This window comes from Oryctolagus cuniculus, chromosome 1, assembly GCF_051225735.1.
Source record: "Oryctolagus cuniculus isolate XC-2025 breed Fujian yellow rabbit chromosome 1, ASM5122573v1, whole genome shotgun sequence".
NCBI classification, from domain to species: domain Eukaryota; kingdom Metazoa; phylum Chordata; class Mammalia; order Lagomorpha; family Leporidae; genus Oryctolagus; species Oryctolagus cuniculus.
Window position 1 is genome coordinate 81,064,798 of NC_142867.1, and position 13,756 is coordinate 81,078,553.

The following is a 13,756-nucleotide window of genomic DNA, read 5'->3' on the forward strand; positions in this document are numbered from 1 at the left end:
ATCCAAAGTCAGGAGTTTCTTCAAGGTTTTCCACATGGCTATACGGGATCAAGTACTTGGGCCATCTGCTACCATTTTTCCAGGCATTAGCAGAAAGTAGGATTGGGAGTGGAGCAGCTGGGACTTGAACCTGTGCCCATATGGGATGCTAGTGCCCCAGGTGGAAGTTTAATCTACTACACCACAGTGCCAGCCCCTCAAACTACTCTTGTTAGTGGCTGTTGCTTTGCTTAGCAGTTATCTCACTAAATAAAGTGCTTGCATGCCATATCACAGGATCTGTGTGGAAAGCCCAGCTCTGAACTCTGATTCTAGGTTCCTGCTAATGGTGACACTTAGAGGAAGTGGTGATATCTCTAGTAATGGAATTTATGCTGCCCACATAGGAGACCTAGAATGAATTCCTGGCTTTGTTTTTGGGCCCCTAGCCACTGTGGGCTTTGAGGAGTAAATCAGTTCATTACAGCACTCTCTATCTCTGGTAAATTTAAAAAACTAGACAGGCTCAATTTCTTCATGGTAACTATTGGATATAGGTATTTTATATTTAAAGTATATAGACTGCAGAGCCGGTGCTGTGGCATAGCAGGTAAAGTGGCCACCTGCAGTGTTGGCATCCCATATGGGCTGATTAGAGTCCCCACTGCTCCATTTCTGATCCACCTCTCTGCTATGGCTTGGGAAAGGAGTAGAAGATGGCCCAAGACCTTGGGTCCCTGCACCCACATGGAAGACCCAGAAGAAGCTCCTAGCTCCTGGCTCCTGGCTTCGGATTGGTGCAGCTCTGGCTGTTGCAGCCATCTGGAGAGTGAACCAACAGATGGAAGACCACTCTGTCTCTCTGCCTCTGCCTCTAACTCTGCCCTTCAAATAAAATAAATAAATCTTTTAAAACATAAAGTATATAGAAGGCAGTTTTATGTAAGCTTCATGGTGTATCTAATAAATGTAAACTCTTTAAACTGTGACTAGGATTAGTGAATGATGAAATTGTGGCAAAGAAGATGTAAGTGACTTCTTCACAGCCATAGCTCACACTCATTCGCATGAATGGCCAACAGCAATGTCTAACAAACTTTAGACATTTTTTTTTTCATTGAAAAGAACTTACTATGTTTTGCACTATGTTCTGGTGGAAATGCATTGGTGAACATACACTGAAGGGTGACAACAGAACAGTTAAAACAAAAAATCAATGAATTAGTGTTTGATCGGGTATTGGGATGACTGTAGGAAATCATGTCTGCATTTCTTTTTTTTCTTTTTTTAAAATTTTTTTTAGAATTTTTTATTTAATAAATATAAATTTCCAAAGTACAGTTAATGGATTACAATGGCTTCCCTCCCCCTCACACCCCTCCCATCTCCTGCTCCCTCTCCCATTCCATTCACATCAAGATTCATTTTCAATTATCTTTATATACAGAAGATCGATTTAGTATGTATTAAGTAAAGATTTCATCAGTTTGCACCCACACAGAAACACAAAGTGTAAAATACTGTTTCAGTACTAGTTATGGCATTAGTTCACCTTGGACAACACACTAAGGACAGATCCCACATGAGAAGTACACAGTGACTCCTGTTGTTGACTTAACAATTTGACACTCTTGTTTATGGCATCAGTAATCTCCCTAGGCTCTAGTCATGAGTTGCCAAGGCTATGGAAGCCTTTTGAGTTCGCCCACTTCGATCTTATTCTGACAGGATCATAGTCAAAGTGGAAGTTCTCTCCTCCCTTCAGAGAAAGGTACCTCCTTCTTTGATGACCCGGTCTTTCCACTGGGATCTCACTCGCAGAGATCTTCCATTTAGGTCTTCTTTTTTTTTTTTTTTTCCAGGGTGTCTTGGCTTTCCATGCCTAAAATACTCTCATGGGCTCTTCAGCCATATCTGAATGGCTTGAGGGCTGATTCTGAGGCCAGAGTGCTATTTAGGACATCTGCCATTCTATGAGTCTGCTGTGTATCCTGCTTCCCATGATGGATTGTTCTCTCCCTTTTTTATTCTATCAGCTAGTATCAACAGACACTAGTCTTATTTGTGTGATCCCTTTGACTCTTAGACCTATCAGTGTGATCGATTATGAACTGAAATTGATCACTTGGACTAGTGAAATGACATTGGTACATGCCACCTCTTCTGTCCTTCCATCTCATCTGCCACGGGATGATTTAAAGTAATGTATGAGAATGTTGACTAACACACACATTCACTTCTATATGACACACTATTAGAGCCCTGGTACTCTTTGACTCCCCCAACATGTGAGAATACTTCAAAAACAATGAAGCATGGATCAAGATTTAAGGAAGCTCACTTATTTCAATAAGTTTACAAGTCAACCTCAATCTCTGAAATTTGAAACATTAACCGAAAATGACTCTCTTAAATAGCAAAACTCTTCTTTCAGATAAGATAATTATCTCATCCATTAGTTTTATCATTCAAGTATTTGATAATTCTCCTTACAATCTAACCATTATGCTGCCTGCTGGAAATACTGCATTGACTACAGAACAGTCATTTCCTTCAAGTTTTGACTCATATACCATAAATGAAAAGTACTAGCTCTTTTGGGCAGGCTAAATTCTTTTGGCTCAGGGAGAATTCTCTCTAAAGGATGTGGGCTGCTTTTTCTACTGAGGGTGAACCAAGGAGCAATATTTATAGGACCAAGAAGACTTTAAATTGACATTGCACTGCAGGTAACCAGATCTGGTCCAGATGTGCAAATTGTGCTCCTGTAGAACTTACTTTGGAGTCACACATCCATGTGTATTTCAACCACTACAAGCTCAGAAAGCAGTAGGCAACCACAGCATATGTTCTGGATAATGAATAATAAAACATGATTTAATTAATAAAATTCAAACCATTGAATTTTGCATTCACATTGTCTTCATATTTAATAACATAAAATGAAGTTACAATTATAAAGTAGAAAAAAACTTAAGACAGTGAAGTATGATACTGTTTATTTCACTTGAGAAGGACTTCTTCAGATATGGTGATCTCAGGCATCCAGCCAGGTCCCAGAATGACCCCTGATCATGTACAGCCAGTGAAAAAAAGGGGCCTGACAGGGAAATTGAAGGAGCCGGCAGGGTACCTCCATATGAAGGAACTTTTAGCAACATTCACAAAACTCACACTTCCATTTTCAAAATCAAGAAACACACCAACTCTGCTCATAGGTTTCTCTACATAGTGAGGAAACATTGGGGAAGTGGTTAAGATTCTGTAATGATTATCCTCCTTCATACACAGAAGAAGAAATATGTCCTCAGATCCAATCAGTGTGCCCTTCTTCCTGATGCTGGAATCCTTGCAGACTCCTAGAGCCCAGTCCCAAGAGTCATTCACTTCCAGCTCCCAGTAATGTTTCCCAGAGGTGAAGTTCTGGTCTCCCCAGGCAGCAAAATAGTCAGAGATGTCATCAGAATGTGGAGATGTGTCTTGATTGTCCTGTCCAAACATTAACCTTCTCACATGGCCAAGGAGCATGACATAATTGGTTATTTCATTATCGAAGGAAATTTCCACTGTTGGAAAGAACATAATATTCCAGTCACAATCAGTCCTAAACTTTTCTTTGAGATAACAGAGTCTACCTAGAGAATTATAAGAAATGAAGATTAGTGGGATAACTCTGGAAATATAACAAATTAAAAACCAACCAGTAGGGGCTGGCACTGTGGCACAATGAGTTAAAACCCTGGCCTGAAGGGCAGCCATCCAATATGGGCACCTATTCAAGTCCTGGCTGCTCCACTTCCAATCCAACTCCCTGATAATGCACCTGGGAAGGCAGTGGAGGATGGCCCTGGTCCTTGGGCCCCTGCACCCACGTGGGAGACCTGGAAGAAGCTCCTGTCTCCTGGCTTCAGATCTGCTCAGTTCTGGCCATTGTGGTCATTTAGGGAGTGAGCCAGTGGATGAAAAAGACCTCTCTCTCTCTCTCTCTCTCTCTCTCTAATTCTCTAACTCTTTCAAATAAATAAAATATATATATTTTTTAAAAAAGCAAGAAGTTGGGGCCAGCGCTGTGGCTAAATGGGTTAATGCCTTGGCCTGAAGCTCCAGCATCCAATATTTGCGCTGGTTCGAGGGCCGGCTGCTCCACTTCAGATCCGAGTTTCCTCTACCTCTTCTCAGGTGAAAACTAACATCTCAGACCTGAAAATGGCAATCACTTTATCACGGATTTTTTGATATGCCCGTTAAACAAGAAAATTTGTGTTTAAGAAAGTATAAATATAACTTCTGAGTAATGGACCCCACTGAGAGTTTTCTGCCTCACACACCTTGGTGCAGCTGCTCCAGTCTTCCTTCTTCTACTAAATAGCCCTCCAGCTTTAGGTGTGCTATGGAGTTCTATGTATTACCTCATGAACCAACAACTTACTTTATTATGTTTGTACCTAAAGGATTTTCTATGTTTATTTATGTTTATTCATGTATTTTTAAATTAATCTCATGTATGTTGCTAATTCAACTGCTGAGAAAATTGAAGGCCATATTTTTAAATATAAAATAATGGTCCTATTGACATAAGTAATGACATTGAAACTGAAATTCTTTGATTTACATTCCATTAGTTTGAGTTGATGACCAAGTGACATTGCCTATTATCATGTTCCATGGCTCAAGGAACCCTCTTTTGAGTTTCCTTTCCTCAAAAGATTTTTTTGGTTAGGACTAATTAATGTTTACCATTATGCCAGCTTTCATTTTTTTCTCCCAATATCATGAGAATTACACTACCAAATACAATTATAAATGCCTACTAATAGACTGTTCCCCTCTTTCATCCCCTGGATGAAAGATTAAGAGGCAAAGATTGCTCACAGATGACATTTTTGAGAAGCATTGTATAGTAATCTCTCCGAAGAGCTGACACTCACCTTGGAAGTGCCTGAGCCTGTCTATCAGCCCAGTGACAGGTTGAGCCTTGAGCTCTGGGTTCACAGGCTGGGGCACAGGCTGCTGTAGTGACTCACACCTAGAAGAAAGAATAAGAAATTGATGTTTCACATACTCAATAATTCATCAGAATGTTTAATAAAACATTTAATCACAGAACTTAAAAGTCCACATCAAATCCGTTTTCTGATATTGTAGTGTAAAACCACACTGATGAACTGAGCTTGTGCCATTTTCAGGGAATCTTCACTTTCTTCCTTTTCCTACTTCCTTCATTTTCCGGCTGAAAAATCTACTCCCTGCATTATAGTATGGCTGTAAGTTGAAATCTAAAAGCATGGGTAGCTTTCTTCTAGAAACAGCTATACATATCCCTCTGCCACAGAAAGGCTTATTTTTGGCAAAGGAAATATATTCAGTAAAACAAACACAAAAGGTGGCGTATCTTTGCTAACACTGTCTTTACTTTGTTGGTAACAGCTTGGTCTCTCTCATAATTCTAATAGTGCCCTAATTTATATTGAGGATAAGCATACCTTGTTAACATGTCTCCCAAATCCTGCCAAGAGAAACAGAAAAGCTTAGATCTCATTAGAAGAGGGCTATTCTGCCTACCTATCCAGGCCTTGAGTCTGGCAAACTACCAACCACAATCATCCCAACCACCCTCATAAATTTGTTTCCTTTTTCAAATACAAAGAAAATCCCCTCCCACTATATTGACACAATCAAGTTGTAATGAATTCAGACTCTGCAATGAGAGAGAAATTCTGACTGCATTGCCCCAAATCCCCAGCCCCACAGCTTGTTTCCAAAGGGTAACATGCTTCATGTTAAAGGCAACTGCAACTAAGGACATTCAGACTGAAAGGGGAAATAATGACTTCTTCCAAATGTCTCTGAATTGCCCAACTGGAGGCTAATATGGCTTTTCTGGGAAAAATAATTCTTTATATCTCTAAAGAAATGACATACAAAAGGCAAATCTCAGAAGAAAATATTCCCGAGGGAATCTACTGTAACAATTTTGGATAGCGTGTTTGTTCACAGGGGGAACAGGAGTTATTGGGTGTCTATGTTATTTACACTTGAGATATTTCCCCACCTAAATAATACTGATTAATATATATACTATTTAGTGGGCACAGATACACATATGGTACTGAATAATGTAGTCAAAGATACGGGCTTGAGATAGTATAATTCTCCTCATGCATGTCCTCATTTCTTACCTGGAGCAGCTCCCCATCTGGTTGATGGTACATTTTCATCAGTTCTTTGCACATTTTTCTTAGCTGTTTCTTCTTTAGAATCATTTTGGCTTTGCTTTTCTTAAGCTGTTGGAAAATCTTATTCCGTTCCTTTATAAGTGTCTGAGTGTGTCGTCTTTCATCTTCATGGGGAACTGGATGCAGCATTTTATAAGATGCCCTGATAATCTGTTTGTGCAGAGACACATACCACTGCAGGGACAAAGATTTCCCCAGTCACATAACCAGGACGACTTCATCTGTCTCCATTTGAAACTCATATATTCACTTTTACACAAAACTTCTGCCAATAAGCTATGTACATAAGTTGATGTCCTTCACCTCTCATAGGCCATAAGTTCATTGATAATTTCTTTAAAATATATTCTCTCAGGTCTGATAGACTGTGTGCAAGTTGTTCAGATTTATCGTTTATCCATAAGTAATTATATGCAACATTCAGATCTCTGCACTAGTGAAAAAATCTTTAGGAGGAAGAGGTAGACACCTACATCTTCTATCAAGTGCCTGGGTTGAAATTCAAGCAAGTTACACTTTGGGCTCCAGCTTCCTGCTAATGACCATCTTGGGAGGCAGAAGGTAATGATCCAATTACTTTGGTTCCTGCCACCCATGTGGAGAATCCAGATTGAGTTTTGGGCTCCTGGTTTTGTCATAACCCAGGGAACTCCAGTTGTTGTCAGCATTTGAGGAGTGAACAAGGAATTGATGATCTCTGTATTTCAAATTAAAAAAAATAAGTATATATTTTGAAGTTCTTTTTAATAATTTTTAAGTATGAAACCTTTCTACTGCATAGCTCCACCATTCTATCTGATCAGCAGGGTACTCACCACCAGATCATCATAAAATCTTCCCTGAGAAACTTTTAGCTCTTTGATGAATGTCCAAGTTTCTAACAGATCTGTCTCAGGTTGCCTCTGAGGCATACTCAGTACTCACCATCCACTGGGTGATTATTCTGCTCTCCTCATTCAGATTTTTCTTATTTTCTTGGATCTTTTCCCATAAGAGTCTCATTTTCTTTACCAGCTCCTCCTGTGAAAGAATTGAATTTGAACACCAGAGAAGCAAGCAGACTTGTATTTGGGACCCATAATAAGGGAGAAAATCAACTACTTTTAGAGAAAAGAACATTAGTGAAAGTAAAAGGATCATAATACCTCCCTTTTTGCCTTTGTAATTGTCAATGTTATATTTCAAACTACAGATGCACAAAATGTAATGCAAGTATGTTCACAAATAAGTTGATAAAAAAGCAATGTTAATATTTAATATGGCATCTTACATCAGAATTTGGATCTACTAATGCTTTTCCCCTGTTATTCCGAAGCATATGATCCTATTTATTTCAGGAGGATTCGTAAATACTATTGAATCTTTTGGAACTTGCTTTAGTAGCCTAATACTCTTCTCTGATCTTGACCATTGTGTTTTACCAAAATATTATAATGACAATTGAGTGTCTGTCCCCCAGCTGACTCTAGCAACAATATTCAATTTAAAAAAAATTTTTTAAGAGGCAATGAGGGATAAAGAGTATTCCTGTTCACTGCTTCAAAGCCTAGATCTCCAACACAGATAGGCATAAGTGTGACAGAAGCTAGAAGCCAGGAATTCCATCCATGTTGCCACTTGGGTTAGAGGGACCCCACTAATTGAGCCTTTACTGCTGCTTCCCATGGTCATATTAGCAGAATGCTGGAATTAAGAGACAGCGCAAGGTATTGAATCAGGTACTCAAATATGGGATGTGGGTGTCTTAACCATGAGGCTAAATATCCATCTGTAAACACATTTGTATTTTGATTTCTTTGTTGTTATCTAGAACAGAACCTGGCATTCAGAGAAGAGTGAGTTAATCCTCGTCACGAACTTCATTTTCATTACGAGTTGAGCCTGCCGTCCTCCAGCACTCGAAGTGCTCCCAGAAGCATCACTTACCCTGTAGTCCTCAGCAGCCACACTAATGGAGCGGTGTCTGTGAGCCTCATGCTCGGGGGAATCAGAGCAGTGCACACAGAGCAGGCTCTGGTTCTCTTCACAGAATATCTTCTTCATCTTCTTATGGGTCCCACACATGCCCTCCTCAGAGTCGAAGAACTGCTGGAGACTAGCTTGTCTGGCAATGGAAACTAGGTTCTTCAAATGAATATTGGTTTTGAAATCTTCCTGTCGTGAAGGTTCCCTGCATATTGGACAGCGGGCAGGAATTTGGGCTTCTTCCCAGGTAAGGCAGACACAGGGCCTACAAAAGCTGTGCCCACAGCTGATGGTGACCGGGTCCATCATGAAGTTTAGGCAGATGAAGCAAGAGAGTTCTTTTTGTAAGATGTGTGGGAAGCCTGAGTCCATTTTCCTAAGGGAAATGAATTCAAAGTTTATTCTACTTTGTTACACAGAGACCAAAGGAAAATCTGAAACAGGTGCTTGTTCAGTCATTAGTTTGTGTGATGTCAAAGGGTTTGAATTTTGCATGGGGAAGAGCGAAACTTGATATACAGAGAGCTCTCAGGTCTGATTTTGCCTAAGAGTAGGCACCATACATCCTACCCTTGTCTCTCAGATTAAAAAGAAATTCCGTTTTGTTGAGGTGGACTTTCATCCAAATGTTCTGAGCTTGAGACTTTGACCCAATTCTGACTTATAGAGTGGTCTCTGCATGCTCTGAAAGTCAATTATAGGGGCTGGCACAGTCCAGCTGTTGCAGCCAACCGGGGAGTGAACCAGCAGATGGAAGACCACTTTTTCTTTCTCTCTTTCTCTGTAACTCTGACTTTCAAATAAATAAATAAAAATCTAGAAGGAAGGAAAGAAAGAGAGAGAAAGAGAGAGAGAAAGAAAAAAAAAGAGAAAAAGAGAAAGAAAGAAAGGAAGGAAGGAAGGAAGGAAGGAAGGAAGGAAGGAAGGAAGGAAGGAAGAGTTACAGAGAGAGGTAGAACTATAAAGAGAGAGGTCTTCCATCTGCTGGTTCACTACCCAAATAACCACAATAGCTACAGCTGAGCTGATCTGAAGCTAGGAGCCAGGAGCTTTTTCTGGGTCTCCCACATGGGTGCCAGGGCTCAAGGATTTGGGCCATCTTCTGCTGCTTTCCCAGGCCATAGCAGAGAGCTGGATTGAAGGTGGAGCAGCAAAGACTTGAACCGGCACCCATAAGGATTGCTGGTGCTGCAGACCAGAGCATTAACCCACTGTGCTACAGTACCAGCCCCATAGCTATATTTCTAAGTTTGTAAAACTAATACCAAGCACCACTTCACAGTACTAAATCTATTATCACAATGAGCACCAGAAAATAGACCGTGGTTTTAACTATGTATTTTCCTAATATGTGGTCCTTCAGAGAGAGGGGGAGAGATCTTCCATCTGCTGGTTCACTCCCCAAATGGCTATAATGGCCAGGACTAAGCCAGGTGGAAGCCAGGAGCTTTCTCCAAGTCTGCCATGTGGATAGTTGGAGCCTGAACATCAGGGCAATCTTCCACTGCTTTACCCAGGTCATTAGCAGGAAGCTAGACCAGAAATGGAGCATCCTGGAAACAAATTGGCTCCCCTATGGGAGGCAGCAGCTTTACCTGCTATGCCGCAATGTTGGCCCCTGGGTCCTCATATTGGTACCAGTAAGTAAAATCAGGAGTCTTCTAATCACAGGTCAATGATCTGAGAAGTGTCTATTTAGGTCATGATGTCACTGTGAACATTATAAATTTACATCACCTTGGTGGTTTAGACAATCATTCCACGTGGCCTATTGATGCAATCAAGGAATAAGGTAAACATGAGATGCAGGAAGCTGCTGCCAGGGTAAGACAGCAGGCTGTTTTCTGGTGCAGTTTTCATTTATGCACAGAAGGAGCACTCAGCATAATAATGGTAGAAATTATAGTATAGTACATAAGCCTGGAACTGTGATTTGTTATCCTTATCATATGTTATTGTACATAATGACCTGTACTTTCATATAGTGTTTCTTTACACCAACTACATCACATACACAAGTGATGTGTTTTGATAGAATGTGAAGATGTCTGCAGTGGGTAAACCAGGTGACAGGAACTTTCAGCTGCTTCATAATCTGAAGGCATCATAATGTACGTGGCTCTCATTGACTGGAATATGGTTATGCTGCACATGACTGTTAATGTTCCTTTCATTTCTAATACTTTTCATGGTCACCACTGTTACTATTCTGCACAGCCAGTCAATTTCTGGATTCTTTAAGTCATAAAACTGAAAATTTGAGGCCAGCATTGTGGGTGTAGTAGGTTGAGTACTGCTTGCAACCCGGGTACCCCATATTGGAGTCCCGACTGGAGTTATCAGACGGCTTCCAACACAGCTCCCTGTTAGTGAATCTCAAAAGCAGCAGAAAATGGCCCAAGCACTTGGACCCCTGCTACCAATGTGGGAGACCCAGATAGAACTGGGCTCCTGGCTTCATCCTGGGTCAGCCCTGCTCCAGAGGCCATTTGGCAAATGAACTAATGGATGGAGGTATCACTCTATCTCTCATTCTCTGTCACTCTGCATTTCGAATAAATAAGAAATTTCTTATAAAATATCATTTTCTTCAAAATCAATAATACTTTCATCAAATGATTTAATATATTTTAGGTATTTTTTTTGACAGGCAGAGTGGACAGTGAGAGAGAGAGACAGAGAGAAAGGTCTTCCTTTTGCCGTTGGTTCACCCTCCAATGGCCGCTGCGGCCGACGTGCTGCGGCCGGTACACTGCACTGATCTGAAGGCAGCAGCCAGGTGCTTCTCCTGGTCTCCCATGTGGGTGCAGGGCCCAAGCACTTGGGCCATCTTCCTCTGCACTGCCGGGCCACAGCAGAGAGCTGGCCTGGAAGAGGGGCAACCAGGACAGAATCCGGCTAGAATACAACATATATCTAGAAAATAGAACCAACTAATTTCAATAAAAATGAAGGCTCTGCAGCAAACAAGAATTTACACATTGGGCTAGCACTGTGTTACATTGGGTTAAGCTACTTCCTGGGACACCAGCATCCCATATGAGTGATGGTTCAGTTCTTGGGTGCTCCACTTCCAATACAGCTCCCTGCTAATATGTCTGGGAAAGTAGCAGAGGATGCGCCAAGTACTTGGGCCCCTGCTACCTATGTGGGAGACCCAGGTGGAGTCCAGTTTCCTGGCTTCCATGAGGCCTGCCTTAGGACATTGTTGCCATTTTGAGAGAGAACCAAAGATGGAAGTGTCTTTTATTCGCTCTCTCAGTAGCTCTGCCTTTCAAATAAATAAACACATATTTTTTAAAACTTACATGCATCTGACAACAACTTTCTGAGCTGTAATACACAGAAACACCTAAGTATTGCAGTGATAGAATTTAATCACCTCTCTAACTCCAAAACATAGACCAAGATTTTTAAGAAGGAGAGGAGCGGTGAGAATTGGAATCATTTTCCTAAATAAGAAAATAGCATAATTTCATAGGAATACATTCAGTGTGCTGAGAAATTGAAATTTGGAAATTTTTTTGTTTTGTTTTGGGAAAGTAACAGGGCTGTGGACTCACCCAAGGACTCTTTCTGTGATCCCCAACTTCTTCTTGTAGAAGTAAGGACATGAAGTCTGCTCAGGGCTCTCCAGGTGGTGGTGGCAGCTTTCACAAGTCTCCAGAGCTACTTCCAAAGCCACCCTGTCTGTTCTGTGGAAATGTGAGTTTAGCTCCTTGTGGGTCTTTATGTAGTCTCAGAAAACCACACCCAATTAATCCCATTAGTTTTGTTTCCATTACAATGGATAAATAGATTTCTTTGACAGGATAAAAAGATTGGTTTAACAGTTTCCCTAATTTCCATAAACAAACATCAATAAGCCTCATCCCATCAACAGTGATTCAACATTATACTCCAAAACACTAATTTTATATTTGAATTTTTTATAAATTTTTTTTATAAAAGTGTACAAAAGAGGGGCCAGCTGTGTCATAGTGAGTAAAGGCGCTGCCTGCAGTCCCAGTTGCTCTACTTCTGATCCAGCTCTTTGCTATGGCCTGAGAAAGCAGTAGAAGATGACCCAAGTCCTCGGGCCCCTGAACCTGTGTGGGAGACCCAAAAGAAGCTCCTGGTTCCTGGCTCCTGGCTTTGGATCACCGCCATTCTGGCCATTGCTGCCAATTGGGGAATGAACCAGCGGATTGTAGACCTTTCTCACTCTCTCTGCATCTCCTCTCTCTGTGTAGCTCTTACTTTCAAATAAATAAAGAAATCTTTAATAAAAGTGTACAAAAGAGGATGTTGTTAATATAATACACTAATGAAAGTCACAGAAAATTTAGAATACTTTAGCCTGAGAGTGGCTTTAATTCTATTCTTTCATGTTGATACTTGTCAGTTATTGATTTATTTTTTGTACTGTGAAGCGACAACACCCTTGTCCTTCAACACAGAATGATAATCCTGCACCCCACATTCTAGACTAAGCCTCCAAGGCCTCACAGCTAGGTAAGAAGCTAGAGTCTCTGCCTGGCACTGCCAAAGAGTCTCAGAGAGTACAGGAGAGAAAATCCAAGAAGTGCAACTCAGGGACTCCTTGGATCAACATAACTGAAACTCTTCATTGTAGCAAAACAGAAATACCTTAGAAAAATGTGAGAAAGATATAATTTTAAATATTTATTTATTTGAAAGTCAGAGTTACACAAAGAGAAGAGAGGCAGAGAGAGAGAGAGAGAGAGAGGTCTGACCTCAGAATCAGGTCTTAAAGCATTCAGATCTGGCTAAAAAGCCCATCAGAGTTTTTCAGGCACGGAAAGCCAAGACACTATGGCAAAAAAAAAAAAAGAATGACTTTATTGGAAGATCCTTGTGAGTGAGATCCCAGCGGAAAGAATGGGCCATCAAATAAGGCAGTACCTTTCTCTTCAGGGAGGAGAGGACTTCCACTTTGAATATGGCCTCGTCTAAACAAGATCGGAGTTGATGAACAGGCTTCCATAGCCTTGACAGCTAATAATATATAGTTTTTCGATAGGAAACAAGGATAGCTTACTGTCTCTGTTTTCAAAGCCTTTTATGCTAACTTCTAGTGCTGTATAGAGAAATAACCATCAACACTTTCCCAGAGGAAAAACAATGCTGGGGTCTACAGAGATAGTTCTGGTAGATGAGATTAAGGTGAGCAGAAAGCTGCAATTTTGAGTTTCAGCTTTCTTTGGGCTAGTCAATTGTGATCCTTGCCACTGTCCAGTTAAAATAAGATAGGACTGCTTGAGAGCAATGTTCTCAAAAGTCCTTGATCTATTATCTTTTCCAGTAAACCTGTAACTTTGAGACCCTTAAACTAAACTTTGGTAAGAATTCTGGGTGGGTGGGTGGGTGGCAAAAGTCAACAATGCACAAGACCCCAAGTGTCTGGTATGGAAATTGCATTTTTCTCAGCTCTTGCTCATGCTTTCACTCAAGATATCCATAGCCCTCCTTTGAGATTGCTCTTTAAGGAATACCTCATCTTCAGCACCAACCACTAAGAGCAGTCCAGAGGAAAAGGTGCCCCTCTTCAGCCTCTAGGGCTCCTTCTACTTTGG

The 13,756-nt window shown here is 40.8% G+C and overlaps 1 protein-coding gene across 3 annotated transcripts; it reads right to left on the minus strand.

The window, feature by feature from the left end:
• Positions 1-2,963: 2,963 nt before the first annotated feature.
• Positions 2,964-11,920, minus strand: LOC100357973 (tripartite motif-containing protein 43-like). Of its 3 annotated transcripts, none has more exons than XM_002724027.5 (7): positions 11,744-11,920; positions 8,142-8,556; positions 7,140-7,235; positions 6,159-6,389; positions 5,463-5,485; positions 4,908-5,005; positions 2,964-3,545 (listed from the first exon to the last, which is right to left on the minus strand). In XM_002724027.5, the coding sequence occupies exons 2-7, from the start codon at positions 8,550-8,552 to the stop codon at positions 3,052-3,054; spliced, it is 1,353 nt and encodes a 450-aa protein (XP_002724073.3). In that variant the 5' UTR covers positions 8,553-8,556; positions 11,744-11,920; the 3' UTR covers positions 2,964-3,051. The 3 variants fall into 3 exon arrangements, with proteins under 3 accessions (XP_002724073.3, XP_089167979.1, XP_089167984.1); XM_089311853.1 differs by having other exon boundaries at positions 2,964-3,614; XM_089311858.1 differs by lacking the exons at positions 2,964-3,545; positions 5,463-5,485 and having other exon boundaries at positions 11,744-11,918.
• Between the last annotated feature and the right edge of the window lie 1,836 nt (positions 11,921-13,756).

What these genes read in the sequence shown, in the direction of transcription:
- LOC100357973 (XM_089311853.1), bottom strand. Translation starts at nt 8,552, where the DNA reads ATGGACTCAGGCTTCCCACACATCTTACAAAAAGAACTCTCTTGCTTC. An exon ending in TGGCTGCTGAGGACTACAGG is followed by an intron (nt 7,236 to 8,141) that starts GTAAGTGATGCT and finishes ATTCTTTCACAG; the next exon opens with GAGGAGCTGGTAAAGAAAAT. An exon ending in GAATAATCACCCAGTGGATG is followed by an intron (nt 6,390 to 7,139) that starts GTGAGTACTGAG and finishes TTGTCCCTGCAG; the next exon opens with TGGTATGTGTCTCTGCACAA.